Genomic DNA, 16,074 nt, shown 5'->3' with positions numbered 1-16,074 from the left:
GAGAAGAGAAGAAGAGACCGTGTGAATTTGTAGAAGCTGACGTCGGTGGAGAGAAAAAGGGAAATAAAAAGAAAAATCGTGCCCGAAGATTTTTCGATGTTTGATGAGCGCAGCCAAAGTCACCTGTTCTGGGCGGCAAAAAAAAAAAAAAAAAAAAAAAACAATAGCATCCACCCAGCCGCATTTTTGTTTGGGTTAGTCTGTTAATCAGTTAGTTCAGGGCTGACATTGAAGGTCTGCGTCCGACAACGTTGAGGATCAACTGAGGTGTCTTATTAAATAACATCTCAAGTGCGAAAGATGGACAGATGGAATAGAATGAACGATGGTGCTCCGGTTTGATGGTGCTGCCGCCTTGATTTGTGCGTGGTGGGCTCAAGTCCATCCGTGCATGTTTTCTCGACTCTTTGCTTGCCTTGCCGGATATGTATTTGTTTCAAGGTAACATCATACTTGTTGAACTTCCCCCCTTATATATCAGGGTTATATTCCAAGCAAAAGAACAGAATCGGCATTGCCAATGTATATATCTCATCTTCTGTCAGTTGCCCTGTCGGTTTCAGAATTAGGCTGTCCATTGAGGTTTCCTGTGGATCGCAGATGGAGTTTTCTGAGGGTCAAATTATGGACTATTTCCCCTTCAGAAATAGCAGGATATTCGCCAAAATGCAAAACGGAAAAAAAAAAAAAAATAAATAAATATAAAAAAAATAAAATAAAACAAAAAAGAAAGCATATCGAAAGAGTGAAATATATCGAGGGGTATTATGTCACACTTATATACCCAGCCCCACGCTGGCAATCTTCCTCCCAAGGTCCCTGTCGTATCCTCAATCTGCCTCCAAGGTCCCAGAAGCTATCCCTAGTTATTTTAAACGCATGGGAATCCCATCCGTTACCTGCAACCTGCACGACCCATCTAGTAGCACCAGCTAAGGGCCCTAGAACAACTGGGAGATGGGCTGTTGCACAATGGCGGGACAGGGCAAGGGAAGCCGAAGGTGCTCCGGAAGGACGAAAGGGATGGCGAAATTGGGTAGTATTGTCTTGAAAGTTGGTTTTGTCCCTTTTCTTCCCCGCCTTTCGGGAACCATGCATGCATACAGGATAACATTTGTGAGATTTGGATTTCATTTTAGCATTCTAATATTGCGATTTTAATGCTGAGTTGTGGGATGTTGCTGGTTGTGTGAGTCTGGTTCGTATTGCTTCCCATTCTTGTGTTCAGTTACATATTTTGAGCGAAGGGAGGTGTAAATGGATATCGGATGGAGCATGTATATTTTTAATGCTCTTGTCAAAGTCTACGTATTTCAGTTCAGCTCCACATCTTGTCTAATCGTGATGCTTACAGCAAGGAGTTAAGATACATGTAGTTACCTATCACCAGGGATGTCTTGGCAATTCCAACAACCAATCTCTATATTTAGAAAAATAAGACGTCATTGGAGATGAACATGTAGAAATTTATCTCAATTCTAATATATATATTAGTTATATATCTATACACTCCCACGCCTACGTGAAATCGTAACAACCAAGCAATTGCGTCCCCGCCTCCCTCTCATGGAGGACAACAACCTGCTCATCGTCAAACCCCACCCACCCTCGCATGCGCGCCCATTTCAATTCCGTCGACATATCTTCCAGAGCCAACCCCAGTCCATCCCCGCGTCTCTCAATAGCCTCCGAAACTAACTCTAGATTCATTGACTGCCGCTGCTGCTTCTGATGGGGCTGTAGGCGCCGCTGTCGTCTCCAAGAATCGCTTTCATCCTCGAGTTCGTTTTCAGGGCTGATCTGAACACTGTCATCCCGCTGCAGCATTCTAGTTGAAGAATGCGCATGGGATGAGATCATATCTTCCAACTCCCATATGCGTATTTCGCCGCCACAGGAACTCACAGACACGGCCTTGCCGCGGTCACTGACCTGTACACCGGACACGGAGGATGTGTGGCCCCAAAGCCTGCGGCCGGCTTTAATCGTGAGAGAGTTGGAGGTGGACACAACCAGGTACATTGTTAACGTGTTGTCGGCATGGGACGTGAGTAGATAGGGGTGGCAGTATGACAGTGATGTTGGTGCCTGGGTGTATGAGAGTGACGGCGACGCAGAGATGACGGATCCGTTTTTGTTATTATTGCCAACTCTTTGCGATTGCGATTTGCCATTTATCCTTGCCATCAACGGGCTTAAGGGGTTGGCGCAAAATTGCGGATCTACCGTAGTCGCAAGTTGAGAGCCTAGACTCTCGCCATCTTGATTTAGCCGAAGCTCCTGGAGCCCAACTGACCACCCGCAACCGATGCGAGAGAAACTGAATGCTATGGATGCGACGATTTCAGTTGGTAATGACCGGATAGAGAGGGACAGTGGCGCAAAGACGTTGTTGGCTTTGAGGGACGCGATTAGTTTGTATGACTTCGTGGCTTGCACCTCCTGCCCTTCTGGATGGGTTTTGGAACAGAAACGATAGAGAGATAGGGTTTGATTCTGGGAGAGTGTAAGGAGGTACGAGGATGACGATGCGAGAGCGGTAATGGCCCCATTCGACGATGCAGGGTGTGAGAATTGAAAATCAAACCGAGTGCTATTGCAGCTCAGAAAATAGACGCTGTAGCTCCCATTTTCAAATCCAACAGTGACTTCGAAGTCGCCTTCCGCATCATCCCGCGGCGCAACCGCAATCGAGGTGGGCGTGGAACCAGATCGCTCTTCTCCTCTTGTATCAAAGAGTGGCTGTTGAGCCAGGCACGATTTCGTATGCCTGGTAGTCCATGCGCGAAGCCCGTTACTCGCGTCCGCCGTAAATACCAGCGCCTTACATAGCTTAACTAACACTGGCGGGACGAAAGGTTGTGCGACCTCAACTTCCGTGACTCGACAGGATCCCCTGGACCAGTTATGTCGCAGGCGATATTGTTTCTTCCAATCTGCATGCTCCAGATCTTTGGACGAGTTTTCATGGCCAATCCACCTCGATGGCCTAGGGGTATAGCCGGCGGGTCTGGTGGAGAGGCCAGAGTCCTTGAGATGACGAATTCGACGGGCGCGAGGCCACACCCAGCGCGCATAGTATTTTTCCTTCCATAGCTCTGAATCGCCCGCGAGTCCATAGAATCGACGCGATAATCTAGATTGTATTTTTATGTGAGATTTTACTGAGGTATTGATACGGGGTTAAGCCAGGTTGATGGCGTATGTGGCGGAATGGTAATATTAATACCTCTGGCAAAGACTCAGTGACTGAGTGGGGAGAAAGCTCAAGATATGAAGTATGAGCTCGTCGCTCAATCTCGAAAGGAGATCTTGCTTGCTGGCATCATCTGGGCGCATCCGTTTCGCCAGCGGCGCATCAGCTAGGAAACCGTCAGGGCCACGTTTGGACATCTCTAAGGCAGGAGATCCAATCCAAATAGTAGTTAAACCGACACAAAACACGTATGGCCATGTATATGGATATAGGGCATTACTGAGATATATGGGAAGAGGAGAATCGGTTGCTCCCTTTGCTGATGGATTCGTCACTGGGGTGGCTTGCTGATATGGCTTATCGCCACGTGATAACGTGACTTCACCCTCCCAAACTCCCAACTTAACGCTGCATTCTCAGATCGGCAGCCATTGCTGTTTCCAGTGCGAGGGAGTTCACAGCTAACCCATCAGAAATGCCCATCTTTGTCACAGATGAAACGGTGGCCATCACATTCAATGTCCAAGAGGCATGATGTCGGTTCATCCAATTGACGGTTTCTGTACAGCTCCTCCAGCCTTGATCTTGCTGCTTCCGGATCGTGAAAGTTCATATTCCGACACACAAAGTGCCCTTTGGGCTCCATGGCACAGAGATACCCGTTTGCGCCATGACAGTCGCAGTGTGATCTGCACGTTACCCAGGACCTTCCTGTATTTATCAATGACAAAGCAACTTCGCGGGATTCCTCGCGACTGGTCACGATGGTAGATGATTGGGACATACTTCGGGTTTTGTGAGCATGATCCAGTGCTCTTTATTTAACAATTGGAATTGCGATCCCGTCTTTGATGCAACTGATTCTGTAGTTATTTGGCACTGCCTAATTTTGGCACTGAATGGACTCTATTGTGAGCCATTGCTCTACGTTATCATATAGACTATTCTAAATCTCCCATGACGCCTCTTTCATGTAGGCGGGAATAGCTTCATGAAAATACCGAACCCCCCCCCCCCCCCCCAAAATGCCTGTGGATACCGCATTGTTAAATCAGCTGAGTGAATCAATATCTGATTATGTTGAAGACGGATCGGGGTAGGTTCGATGTGACAAAATTGGCCCCTTGTCATTGTATGGGAACCCTTCCACGATGCGAAAAGAGACCATTACCTCCATAGAACTCCTCTAATTATAGTTGCCGGACAGAATAAGTAGACTGACTGTACCACAAAGGCCGGCAGGATAACATGACAGCTGGGTTGTGTTTTCCGGACAGAGAATAAGTTCCGCCTTTGATTTACTTGCTTCGTTAAAAGAACAGCCGGAGATGTTTTGAAAGAATGGTTCGAACTCGATGTTTGAAAACCCATGAGGTCAGCTTCAGGCCATCATCGCTGCTGCGGTCAACACTGACATTGATCCCATAATGTAATAACGCTTCACCGGCACCTCCTCCATCGATCTTTTCATGCGTCTAATTTATCCACGGTGCTCTTCCGCATTTCTTGAAACTTTTCCTCCCCAATGTAGCTATCTAATCCTGCAAAAGCTCCTCTGCTGATGACTGTTCAATTTTTCCCGTTTGATGATAACATATCCCCGGGAATTGGCAATGGGTTGTCTCCTATTCCATTTTTGTTCGCTTTGGAGTAATGATTTTGTCCTCCTTTGTTTGACGCTTCGTCCCTCACTTATGTATCCACTTGCGTAGTGTTCTAAATAGTTAATAAGGTTACATTGATACCAGGGATGCTATATGCCCACGATGGATGGACGATTATCGCTTCCGTTTAGGGGTCCGATTGAAGACAGCTCAGGAAAAAGAAAATTGGATGCTTAGTTTTGATGTCCCTTGGACCCCAGCGTAGCCGGAACTCAATCGATCAAAAAAAGTTCGTTGCATTTATGGATGGTTACTGCAGTAGCTTATAGTGGCGTAATAATCCGTTTAAATTTGGCCATCGCAAACTTTATGCCAGGTTTGTTATCTCGGTATCAAATTAGAACTGTCCCTTGAGAAACACGTATTATTATTGCTTTGCAGCAATTGTGCACTGCGCTGTGGGATATAGTGCGGCAGTGGAGAGTCACGTTACCGCTCACTAGTCAGCGACCACGCGTTTTGGCGTGTGTTGGGCTTGTAGACATCAACGTCCATTGATGTTCTTGGCTTCTATATAAAATATGCACTTTTTGCAGTAGACTAATTATATTAGTTTAATTATTTACCCAGGGGTAAGCACTTTTCAACATTTCCCGACTTTGTGGGAGCTATGATTCTTGGTGTTTCTATTTCTTTTATCGTGAGGTCGTCTTAGAAAGTCCTGATGGAGGAACACGATTTTTGCACCTTGGCTGAACAGGTCGGTCAACTGGTCAACCAATGTCGACAGTGGAAGCAAGGAAATGCAGAGCTTGAAGAAAAACTCAAGCACCGGGACTCACGTATAATAGCTCTGGAAACGGAGAATGCGGACCTAGAACGATATCTCGAAAATCTGGAGTCCAACGACGCAGTTGACGGTCTGGAAAAGAGACTCCTTGACAACAGACAACAATATGCTCCGAATATGGTCCTCCATGAATCAGTAGGGAAAACTGAAAAGCCTGTCACTATTTCGTACGAGTATTACGCGAGCCTTGCAAAGCGATATGAGCAGCTATTCCAAGAAAATGCCAGCCTGATCAAGTCCTTTTTTACTGTCAAGAGAAAACTGAAAAACTGTAAAGACAAAGTTTCTTTTCGGAATACCTGCTTTGAACGTGATTCATTTGACGTTCATGTTCGCGGAAAGAGAGTTGTTTTTCAGAGAGTCGATGAAATTACATCTCGTGTCCCACAAAACCAACGGCATCATGGGCAGGTGGAAGAGGCATCTACGACCGGTTTAGCTACAATTGGACGTGCGGATCAAATACCTGAACCTCGTCCGCATGAAATGGCTACGGGAATTGAGAGGGAAGCCATTGGAATCTCTGATGGAGCACTAGAGCCTGGCTCACTGCCTTTGCTTAGCTCAAACTCTCGAGCAAGAGGAATTCCTGAAGAGTTGACAAACCAGCATTCCTCTGGACCTACCTCCTCAGATATAACTCCGACTCAAACTCAGGATCCACGTTACGCTGATGAACCATGTATGTTCCTTAGTTCTTCTCCATCTGGTAGTCCCATCTTCGTCTCAGAAAGGCCAGTGAGGGTGAGCGCTCGGCGAAACTGTGAACAACCAGCGCCCAGTGCCGGCACAAAACCCCTCGAGATGGGGAGTTTCACCAGATCTGTTGCCGCAAAGAGTGAACCTACCCCAAGAAGCCCGCTTCAAACCATGCAGGGGACGACTGATGATGATGATGATGACTGTCTGGATCCAAGCACCTGCGAGACAAATGACATTGACATTGGATCAACGAACCATATTAATCCTCCACCACTTAAGCCTCCAAGAACTAAGTTTGCTGTTTTGGAGGAGCGAGAGGCGGTCAAAGTAGAGCAAATTGATCTGGATGGACTCCAAATAATTGGGACCAAACGGCGTTTGGCTCTTCAGCCTGTGAATTGCAATATCTCCTCTCTTCGACAATCACATGGATACACTAAAGACCAGGAAACCAAACGAAGCAGGTACAATCCCAAGGGTGCAGACGCAGTACATCTAGTGACAGAGGATGGTGAAAAAATGAGCCATTCGAAAACGAAAACTAGGCCCGCTACCGACCAGCTGCGGGAAAATGCAAGAATTAAGAACGCCGTTTGCCCTACTACCAGTTGCCTGGAAGATCCCTTTCTGGGGGACCAGTCATGGTTTCGACCTGTTCTGAACTCCCCGTTTCGCATTCCTGAAACAATGGAAAAATTGCCTCCTGGAACTCCTAGTAAGGTGTCATCTAGCTCAGTTACACCTAGATGCTCTCGCCCGCAAACTGTGGAGAAGAGAAATTCATCAAGTCGACAACGCCCCCCACCGCCACCTCGGCGAAATTTACGTCTCTCTGCACTTCCTCAACCCCGAGATGACGATGAAATATCCCCCGAGAGCGAGCCCTTTCGAGCACGTCCCCTCCATCGACTGGGATTTGAGCACTTCAGACTCAATCCGGAAAGAAACCAGGGACTCGATTATGCGTTTGACGAAGTAGTTCGCAGGAAAGACCTGAGAAAATGCCTTCCAGGCTGTATTCGCCCAGAATGCTGTGGGAAAGGATTTCGCGCCATGGCGAAGCTGAAAAGGTTCGGTGAACAAACCGCGGACGAAAAAGAAGACTTGTCATTGGAGTATTTAGACCGGGAGGACAGAAACGTGCTTGATGAATACTTGGGAGATAAAAAAGTTGTCTTAGAATCTATGACCAATAAGGAGCTGCAGGAGCTACTCCTTGATGCGCGAACGAGGCATCTTGCCAACCAGTTTGGCAAGCATAGATATGTCCATGAGCGAGCGCGTTCGCCTCCTGGGTTCTGGCGGACGGATATGCCAAGTACTCAAGAATTGGAGCGCGATTGGCAGGAGGCGAGGAAAGCAGAGCAGGAGAAGTTGGCAGAGCGATATAGGGAGGCCATGAGGCCTGGGGGATTGTGGAGGTTTGCTGATGAGTGATCTGGAGGATGTATAGATAGATGGATCTTCTTAGAGATTGCTTATCGATTGATAGATAAATGCTCTGTTCAATGCTGGGTAGTGTTTCTTCTATTTTATTTCCCTGCGAAAGCTGACCTCGATATATATTTATAGATACACTTTCCAGTTAGAGCTGATGGGATACTATTAGGGAGTATTTTAAAGCCAATTATGTACAGTACTTCGCTCTCATCGACGGGATTTTGAAATTGCATATAACGCCCGTGTCATCGGCAAAAATACCAGTTTTTGTCTAATCTGCAGCGTGGAGAAGCTAAAACTTTCATCAGAAAATATTCAAGAAATCAGTTGCTTACTCTACTAGAAGGTAAAACTATAGAATCACAAAAAGCGTCCAAATGTTTGTTGAGTTGTCCCATCGAGACATTTTTCTGTTTATATTCCGCATTGAGATACCATTGACATAGACTTCGGCGTCGTTCACCATCACGAGGTTCCGAATTGCCTCGGCACAGCCAAGCAATTAACTTCAGATCACGTGAATATGATGTCGTTTGAATCTCCAACGCTCCATGTTACATCATTCCAACAACCCGCAACAACCGCTGTTAATATAGGTGTACCTTTTATTTGGTAGACATGACAATGTCTACCTTGGGATCCCCTCATCATATCGAGATGGAGTCTTCAAAGAAGACTAGGAATCGGTTGTCATCAGCGTCATCCAAACCCGCGAAACTGCTGGAGGTGTATGAGGAGTTTGTAACTAAGAACTCAAATACCGTCAGCCAGATCGAGTCTGGATTGAGGTCTCTGACGTATATTATTCCTGGTAGGGATGCTTTATCACTTCTCTTGCGCAGCGCATACAAATAGACTCTTTGCCAACGTCAGCTAACCAGTTTTCTTCTCACCAGGACGATTTCGAGAGTCTGAATTAGCTTCCGAGTCGCGTAAGTCTGCCAATATCCGAACAATCTACGGAGCACGTTCACACGATCTATGAGCGCATTTAACGATAGGCTTACGCAGTCCATTCTGGAGTTCAACTTCTTTCTCTTTATCATGATTCCCTTGTCTCACGTGTCATTTCTCGGCTTCCTGCCGCCATCCCTCGTCCTAACCCTACACCCCATTCGCGATATACCAAATATTGGTCTGTGCGCTCCGCACTCTACCGGCGGGTAGCCTTAACTTTACAGATGGTCCAATACACGGAGTTACTCTGGGAAATGATAGCGCGACGACGAGGAGAGAAATTCCGCTGGCGTGTAGTTGTGTTCATCGAAGGCATCAAAACAATATGCCGGTTAATGTTGCTTAGATTAACCAATTCTAGACCCCTGGTTAGCCCTCCTCTGCCCGAAAGGGAAGTCGATCCAAGGAGTCCTGAAGAAGAGAGGGAAAGAAGCCCTTGGGATGACACAGAGGCGCCTCCTAGTGAAGCAGGATCTGTCGCCGACCTAAGTTGGACGATGCCTAGAACTGGCCTGACACTACCATCTTTGCCGGATGTCAGCAACATATCGAATTACCTAATATCCAGAGTCCTTACCGCAGACGACATCAAGCCTCCCAAAAGCCTCCTGCATCGGGTTACCGGGCAGGGTCAGCTTGCGGAGGTGTTGTACATCCTTCGACCACTCATTTACGCACTGGCATTGCAGAAGTGGAGAGGTAAGAAGAAGAGCTGGACGCCATGGCTTATTGGCTTTGGCATGGAATACGGATGCAGACAACTGGCCAACAAGGACTTCCGGGAAAGAGTCGCGGGTGGGTTGCGGGGGCTGACCGCTTTGGAGAGAGAGGAGTTGCGGAAACGAGGTTGGGCAATGGGTTGGTGGGCAATGAGGGGCGCATTTTACGAGAATATTACAAAGTATGTTTGGCACTTTCATCCAGTTGGTTTCATCCAATGGCATATTGAAACTAACATTTTTGTGTAGGGTTTGGTTGCAACGATTCATTCGAAAACTTGAAGGCAAGCCATTACTTGGATTAATTGGCGGTATCGTTGAAGATTACGAGTACCTCTGGGACAACTACTATTTCTCAACTGCCACTCTCTGATCAGAGAAACTTTTTCATTTGTGACTGTTTGTTTTCTTAACCTCCCAGCGTTATGTTATTGTATATATTATTTCCACCTTTCTATTTTACATGTGTTTCGAGGGACTGGGATAACCGTATATCATAGGGAAGTATTGTAAAAAGCCGGCTAGATGCATGAGGCTTAACAACGGGCAGGCATCGCTGGATCGCCTTGAAGCTTTCAATTTCATTATCACCATTATATAGTTATTTGCAGCGATCATAATAGTCTATTATATACGTCTTTTAAATTTCAGAATACCTCCTGAAGTCTTTGACCATACCAATCTCGTAACTCTTCAGTTTTATCATTAAATCCAGCTCCACTCCCGGAAAACGAGAAGAAGTTCGTTAATAGTTGAGCTTCGTTGTCTTCATCAACCGGCCAGTCCACTTTGATACCTCTTTTCGATTCAAGAAGTTCCCTTGCAGTCCCCCAGCTAAATCTGCATTCATTTCCCCATCCAAAAAGCGAGTCCATGTCGTTTTTCAACCATCCAACACATTTGGAATCTGACGGATAGCCGCTACCCCAGCCATCTGCTGCGCCTTCTTGCTCCATCGCACCGCGCTGCTTCACTAAAGCTTCATAACAAAGTTCCAGAGCCACATCCCTGGTAACTTTGGCGCATACACTTGCAGCGCTGACAGACGGATAAAGCGAGTCTGCCTTTTTGGTCACGGTAATTTTGAGCGCGGGGAATATCCGCTTTAACTTCTTCTGGTATGTTTCTGGATTCCCAATTGTATCAATGTATACCTCTTTCACATTAACCCCCATCTTCTCTACGATACAAATAATAAGTTCAATAGTTGCGTCCATAGCTTGAGCATTTAAGTTGTAATTTCCCGTTCCTGATCGAAGCATGCCTGTACTTATGTCTCGAGCAGACAGCACCTTGACCCCCCAGCCGCAAGAAGTGTTTAGAGAATGGTCTGGGGTGCATAGAAGGCGCATGAGGTTTGTGCGGACAGCGGGGGTGAGAACTTTGCTGTCATCAAAGTGGTGTTCTTTGGCTAGGAGGGAGTGATGGAGTGAGAGTGGGAGGTAGAATGCGCTGTAAATCATTGGACCCAGAACAGGACCCCTGCCGGCTTCGTCAACACCCAGAACACATGGTGTACGCTCAATGGAGCCATCTACGGCTTTCGAGAGCGTTGATGGAGTTATAGCTGGTGGACATGGAGAGTAATGGGCATATGAGTCTCCGGAAAGGAGAGTAGCAGGGTGAATTGATGGCGGTATGAACCGTACGTTGCTATCCGAGGATTCTTGTTTATGCATTGAGAGAGCAGTTAATAGTCGATGTTTACTTTGGTGCGTAGTTTGAGACTGGGAACCGAGGGTAACCTAGATATACCTAGGTATGCATATATATGGTTGAACTGTGGTTTGGGGTGTGAATTGTTCAAATTGTTGTGGTTTTTTAATCTTGATGTTTAGCCAATTCAATTTGGCAGGAAGACGTGACGTTGCTTAGCTAAGACGCGTCGGCACAGACTGGGTTTAGCGCGGTTCCGCTCGCGTTGATACATTGCGGTATTTGCAAGCACTGGCATCGAGACGTCAACTGCTCAGGGAAAGATATTCTCATAGCCAACGCGGACGGCATCCTTTGGCTGTCGCTGTCGAATACGGTGAATACGGCTTGTTTGGAATAACCACGAACCCCCCGTCAATGTGGCATGTCGGGCTGATCGTGAACCCGAATAATCAACAAACTATACCTCTCTTACGATGGCTCCTAGAGGACCTACAAAGACTCGCGATTTCGACTATTCCAATGTGGGGAAGGCTGGAAGGTAATTTCTTTATATCTGAGAGATAAATGTGGTTTCTCAAATTTGAAGTTATTCGCAATTTCACATATTTGGTATGGTAACTAATTCGATATTATTTATCTAGACGCACTGGTATCACCCTAAGAGAAGGAAAGCTAGATGAACATGGCATGGAAGAGATTGACGGGATGTTCTCCTCGCCGGAGAAATCGTCCGTTAGAATTAATGGCAATGGCTTTGCAAATGATACGTTGAATTCGGATGACATGGAAACCGGCGATAGTAGGTTCTGTTCAATTTATACTTCACACGATTTTTCTACCACCGTCGCTTCGGCCAATAATGCTGGATGTGAGAAAGCATGATTGCTTAAGTTCATTACGATTCTAGGTACCATCCCAGAACCAGCGGACGTGCTTTCAGGTCGACGTAGTCACCGAAATCCCTTCGTTTTGCCTCGCTCGCGATCCCCGATGAAGACTTTAATGTCTGGTTCCCCGCGCAGAACCCCCGGGATTCGTTCGTCCTCCGTTCCACAGCAGGCACAGTCCTCCAGTCCTCTCTCTGCACGGACAACTGCCAAAAGAACGCTTGATTTTTCGCACACCCAAGCATTAACCAAGTCGCCCCTGGGAACTTCCGTGGAAGTTGACGAGCCTGCTGACTTTTCTGATAATGGTAATCACCTCATGGAGGAAGATGAGGAAGAGATGGAGGAGACGCATTTTGTCGAGTCTCATGGGGATTACCACGAAAGCTACGAAAAAGCAGACGGAGGTTTACCAGAGGACCAAAGTTCGGATGATAGCGATGACAATGTGAATAACGCTTCGGATGAAGACCTTGAAGAAAATGTCAATTCGTCCTCGATAGCTACGAAAGCCACAGGTCGAGAGAGGAAGCGCAAGAATGTTTCCGACCACCCAGTCAAAGCTAACCCTTCTGGACAGACACATAGGCAACGTACTGTGGAATCAAATACGGCCCCCGATTCTGCAGATAAACCTGCACCAAAGCGGCGAGGAAGAAAACCGAAAGTAACAGCTCCGGAAGTATACCATGATTCTGCTGAGGAGGCAGAAAGTTCTAGAGCGCCGAAGAGAGCGAACACGATTGGGTCAAACGGACGATCAAATCTACAGATGTCGGTTGAACAGGAGGAAGAACTAAATTCAGTGGTGAGGAACATCACCAAGCGAAGCGGGACCTTGAAGAACCGAAGTCTATACATTCTCAAAAGAGAAACACCTTCAGATCAGTCTGCACAGCATACCCGCTCTGGTCGGATATCTGTCCGACCTCTGGCGTATTGGCGCAACGAACGATGTGTATACGGAGATGGGACTGCGGAAGTGGGCCAACGCTTTCCCTTGTCAACCATCAAAGAAATTATTAGAACGGAAGAAATGGACACCAGGATGGATAAGAAGGGTAAAAAATCGACTAGGAAGGGATCCAAATCCAAATCCAAATCGAAGAGATCTAGGGACGACCCATCTGATGATGACGATGATATTGACAATGCTGAGCCGTGGGAAACAGAGCAGGGCGTATTCTACGGCCCAGTTAAGAAGTGGGACCCAGTAACCCAAAGTGCTACACAGGAAGAAGAGATGATAGGTATGTTTCCACTTTTGAGCAATTGGTATTAATTGGAAGCTGTTTTCGCTGATTATTGAAGCAGATATTGCTTTTGCCCCTTCCGCAATTGAGACGCACGAAGTAAAGGATTCGACATTCCGCTTTGCCAAAATTCTCAACAACTTCTTCCTTGGGTCTGGGTTTGTTGATATGCCTCCCGGCGCCGTCAAGAGACAAAAAAACTCTAAGAAAATGCACATGGTTTTTTTCGTCTATCATGGCCGAATACGGGTTGACGTGTCAGGCCTTCAATTCAGCGCCGGAAAGGGATGCGTTTTTCAAGTTCCTCGAGGTTAGTTCTAACTATTTGTTTCCCCCTTTCTCAGTCCCTCCGTTTACTCGCTGCCCTTGTTGAGGATGTTTTGTTACGATAAGGAACGTGATAATAACAGTTGTTCTTTGGAGATTACAGGAAATAATTACAGTTTTTCCAACGATTATGACAAATCTGCGGCCATTTTCTTTACTCAGGGGTGTGTGCCTTTGGAGAAGGAGATTCCTGTTGAGAGTGTCGAGCCTTCTGAACCCCCAGAAGTAGCCGCGAAGGTACCGCCTGGTAAAAAGAGAGGTAGACCTAAGCAGGCCTGAGCTACAAGGGTGATGTCCCTATAGTCATCGATCTATTGATTGGCGAGTATATTAAAGGATGCAGGGTTTCTCCTTTATTAAATGAGTTTACTGCAGGTCACTCTCTGTTCTTTTAGTTTCCAGTTTTAAGCTGCAGTTTTATACCCGGCGCATTGGGTGGCAGCGTGTTAGGTTCTTGGTGCATTTCGGCAGATTACTTGATATTTCTATCTCATGCTGGTTGAAAGGAGGGCTATCTCAGAAGAGAAAATAATTCCCTGTTTTCTTGTTTCAAATTTTATAAGGGATTTTTAGGACATGTTATATTCTAATGAGAACGCCTTTATTTCCTATGTAGCATGTGCAGAAGGTGTATTGGTTTAGTATTCCACGCATACATCTAGATAATTTCATTGAGCCGATGTTTCCACCAAGTTTGACAATCAGCAGACCAACGTACTTTGGAAAGAATTGACCACTCATACAAGCTAGACCTTCCGTCTCAATAAAAAGTTCACTCAGTTGTTACGGCGCACCTGCTTGTATATGGATTAAGGTTGATCCGCCCCGCCCCGCTCTAAAGGTTGATCCGACCCGATCCCCAACCATCTCTGCTCTGAAGGTTGATTCGTTCCAATCCAACCCCTTCTATATATTCAGCTGCTTATTTATTTCACATTTTAATCCCTAGTTTAGTATTCTCATCACAGCTGCCTAGTTAGATAAATGAATTGAAGCTGTTGTTTTGTCATCATTCTGACTCTAATTGAGTCATGATATAATACTAAATTTTTTTTTTAAAAAAACTTTAAAAATTGAGTAGCAAATTTATATGTTTATATCTATGTTTATATGAACTTCTCAAATTATGATCATGCTGAATGCTCAAATCTATGTCTATGTCTATATTCATATTTATGTTTATATCTATGTCTTTGTAAGCTTTTTAATGATTGTGATAATACTAAGTGTATAAAATCTTTGTTAATTTTTATTCTTATAATTATTTTTATTTTTATTATAAAAGTTTCTCTTATTGTTCTTCATTAGAAATTGAGAATATTATTTAGAAACTTTACAATTAAAATCAATAATTTTTAAATTCAATTTTGTCTTATCTGAATCTTTTTTTATTAGATTTTGATCAAATTCTCAGCAGTTTATATTACTAAATTTTATCATATTCTCTATAATATTAAAGCTCACAATTGATTAGATTCTTTAAAGATATTTTAATTTTATCAAGATTTTAGTATATTAATTTAAAATTATTTAACTTAGTAATTAATTTTTTCTCAAATTTATAAAAAATTTTTATATGTTATTTAGTAATTAATTTTTAATTCTTCATATTTATTTTTATTATATACTTTTCAATCTGATTATTCTGATTACTCTGATTATTATAATAATTTCAAATAAATATATTTAATAATTATTAAATCTCTTTATTCTGTATAATATATACTCTATTAATTGTAATTTATATGATTTGACTTAAAATTAATTAATAAAACTTATCTGAGCTTCAAAATTAATAAGAGTGAAAATCAGTATATCTTCTGTGAGTGTTCAGATTTGAATAGAAAGATAAAAAAATAGACTTAGTGATTACTGATTTTTAAGTGTGTTAAAAGTTGTTATTATAATATAAATGACACTTTTTATTTATTTTTTACCTCTTTAGAATTTAATTTGAAAAAAAGTTTTAATGAAAACTTTAAAATTAAGAATTTATCCTCAGAGAACTTGTCTTTCTAAGTCTTGCAGTCTATATTGAAGTGTGTAAAGCTTCAGTAAATATCACATCAGATGTTAGAGTATTTCTTGCATTTTCAGCTTTTCTTTTTAAATGCTGTTGATATATTATTATATGAATCTTTTCTATAATTAGTACTTTTTTATTATATAATTACATTTACTGATATAATAATCTTTGAAATATTGCTTTTCACAATATTTAGTTTTATAATGAATGCATTATAGAAGAAATCACATAGCTTGACTACATATCTCTAAAATTCTATATGAAAAAAGAGTAGAATTATATTAAATAAATGTATCTTTCACTGATAATCACTATATTTCTTAAGAAAATAGCTGCTATAGCTCAACTAAAGTCAAGATAATAATAAGATAATAACTTTAATTCATTTATCTAACTAAGCAGCTGCGATAAGAATACTAAACTGAGAATTAAAATGAAAAATAAACAACTCACT

The 16,074-nt window shown here is 43.9% G+C and overlaps 5 protein-coding genes across 5 annotated transcripts; 3 read left to right on the top strand and 2 right to left on the bottom strand.

The window, feature by feature from the left end:
• Positions 1–1,518: 1,518 nt before the first annotated feature.
• PAAG_08423 (F-box domain-containing protein) lies at positions 1,519–3,706 on the bottom strand (the record flags this gene model as incomplete). The annotated part of the gene is made up of 3 exons (XM_015846505.1): positions 1,519–3,136; positions 3,230–3,604; positions 3,663–3,706. The coding sequence occupies 3 exons, from the start codon at positions 3,704–3,706 to the stop codon at positions 1,519–1,521; spliced, it is 2,037 nt and encodes a 678-aa protein (XP_015701169.1).
• A 1,818-nt stretch (positions 3,707–5,524) lies between these two features.
• Positions 5,525–7,789, top strand: PAAG_08422 (hypothetical protein; the record flags this gene model as incomplete). Its single annotated transcript, XM_002789598.2, has 1 exon — positions 5,525–7,789. The coding sequence occupies one exon, from the start codon at positions 5,525–5,527 to the stop codon at positions 7,787–7,789; it is 2,265 nt and encodes a 754-aa protein (XP_002789644.1).
• A 627-nt stretch (positions 7,790–8,416) lies between these two features.
• On the top strand, positions 8,417–9,841 carry PAAG_08421 (peroxisomal membrane protein PEX16; the record flags this gene model as incomplete). The annotated part of the gene is made up of 4 exons (XM_002789597.2): positions 8,417–8,603; positions 8,689–8,724; positions 8,804–9,650; positions 9,718–9,841. The coding sequence occupies 4 exons, from the start codon at positions 8,417–8,419 to the stop codon at positions 9,839–9,841; spliced, it is 1,194 nt and encodes a 397-aa protein (XP_002789643.1).
• Positions 9,842–10,115: 274 nt separating this feature from the next.
• PAAG_08420 (ribonuclease H2 subunit A) lies at positions 10,116–11,147 on the bottom strand (the record flags this gene model as incomplete). The annotated part of the gene is made up of 1 exon (XM_002789596.1): positions 10,116–11,147. The coding sequence occupies one exon, from the start codon at positions 11,145–11,147 to the stop codon at positions 10,116–10,118; it is 1,032 nt and encodes a 343-aa protein (XP_002789642.1).
• Positions 11,148–11,600: 453 nt separating this feature from the next.
• Positions 11,601–13,873, top strand: PAAG_08419 (cupin domain-containing protein; the record flags this gene model as incomplete). Its single annotated transcript, XM_015846504.1, has 5 exons — positions 11,601–11,665; positions 11,769–11,926; positions 12,035–13,264; positions 13,326–13,577; positions 13,698–13,873. The coding sequence occupies 5 exons, from the start codon at positions 11,601–11,603 to the stop codon at positions 13,871–13,873; spliced, it is 1,881 nt and encodes a 626-aa protein (XP_015701168.1).
• Positions 13,874–16,074: the final 2,201 nt, after the last annotated feature.

This window comes from Paracoccidioides lutzii (genome assembly GCF_000150705.2).
Source record: "Paracoccidioides lutzii Pb01 unplaced genomic scaffold supercont2.34, whole genome shotgun sequence".
Classification (NCBI taxonomy): domain Eukaryota; kingdom Fungi; phylum Ascomycota; class Eurotiomycetes; order Onygenales; family Ajellomycetaceae; genus Paracoccidioides; species Paracoccidioides lutzii.
This window is presented reverse-complemented; position numbering and strand designations above follow the sequence as displayed.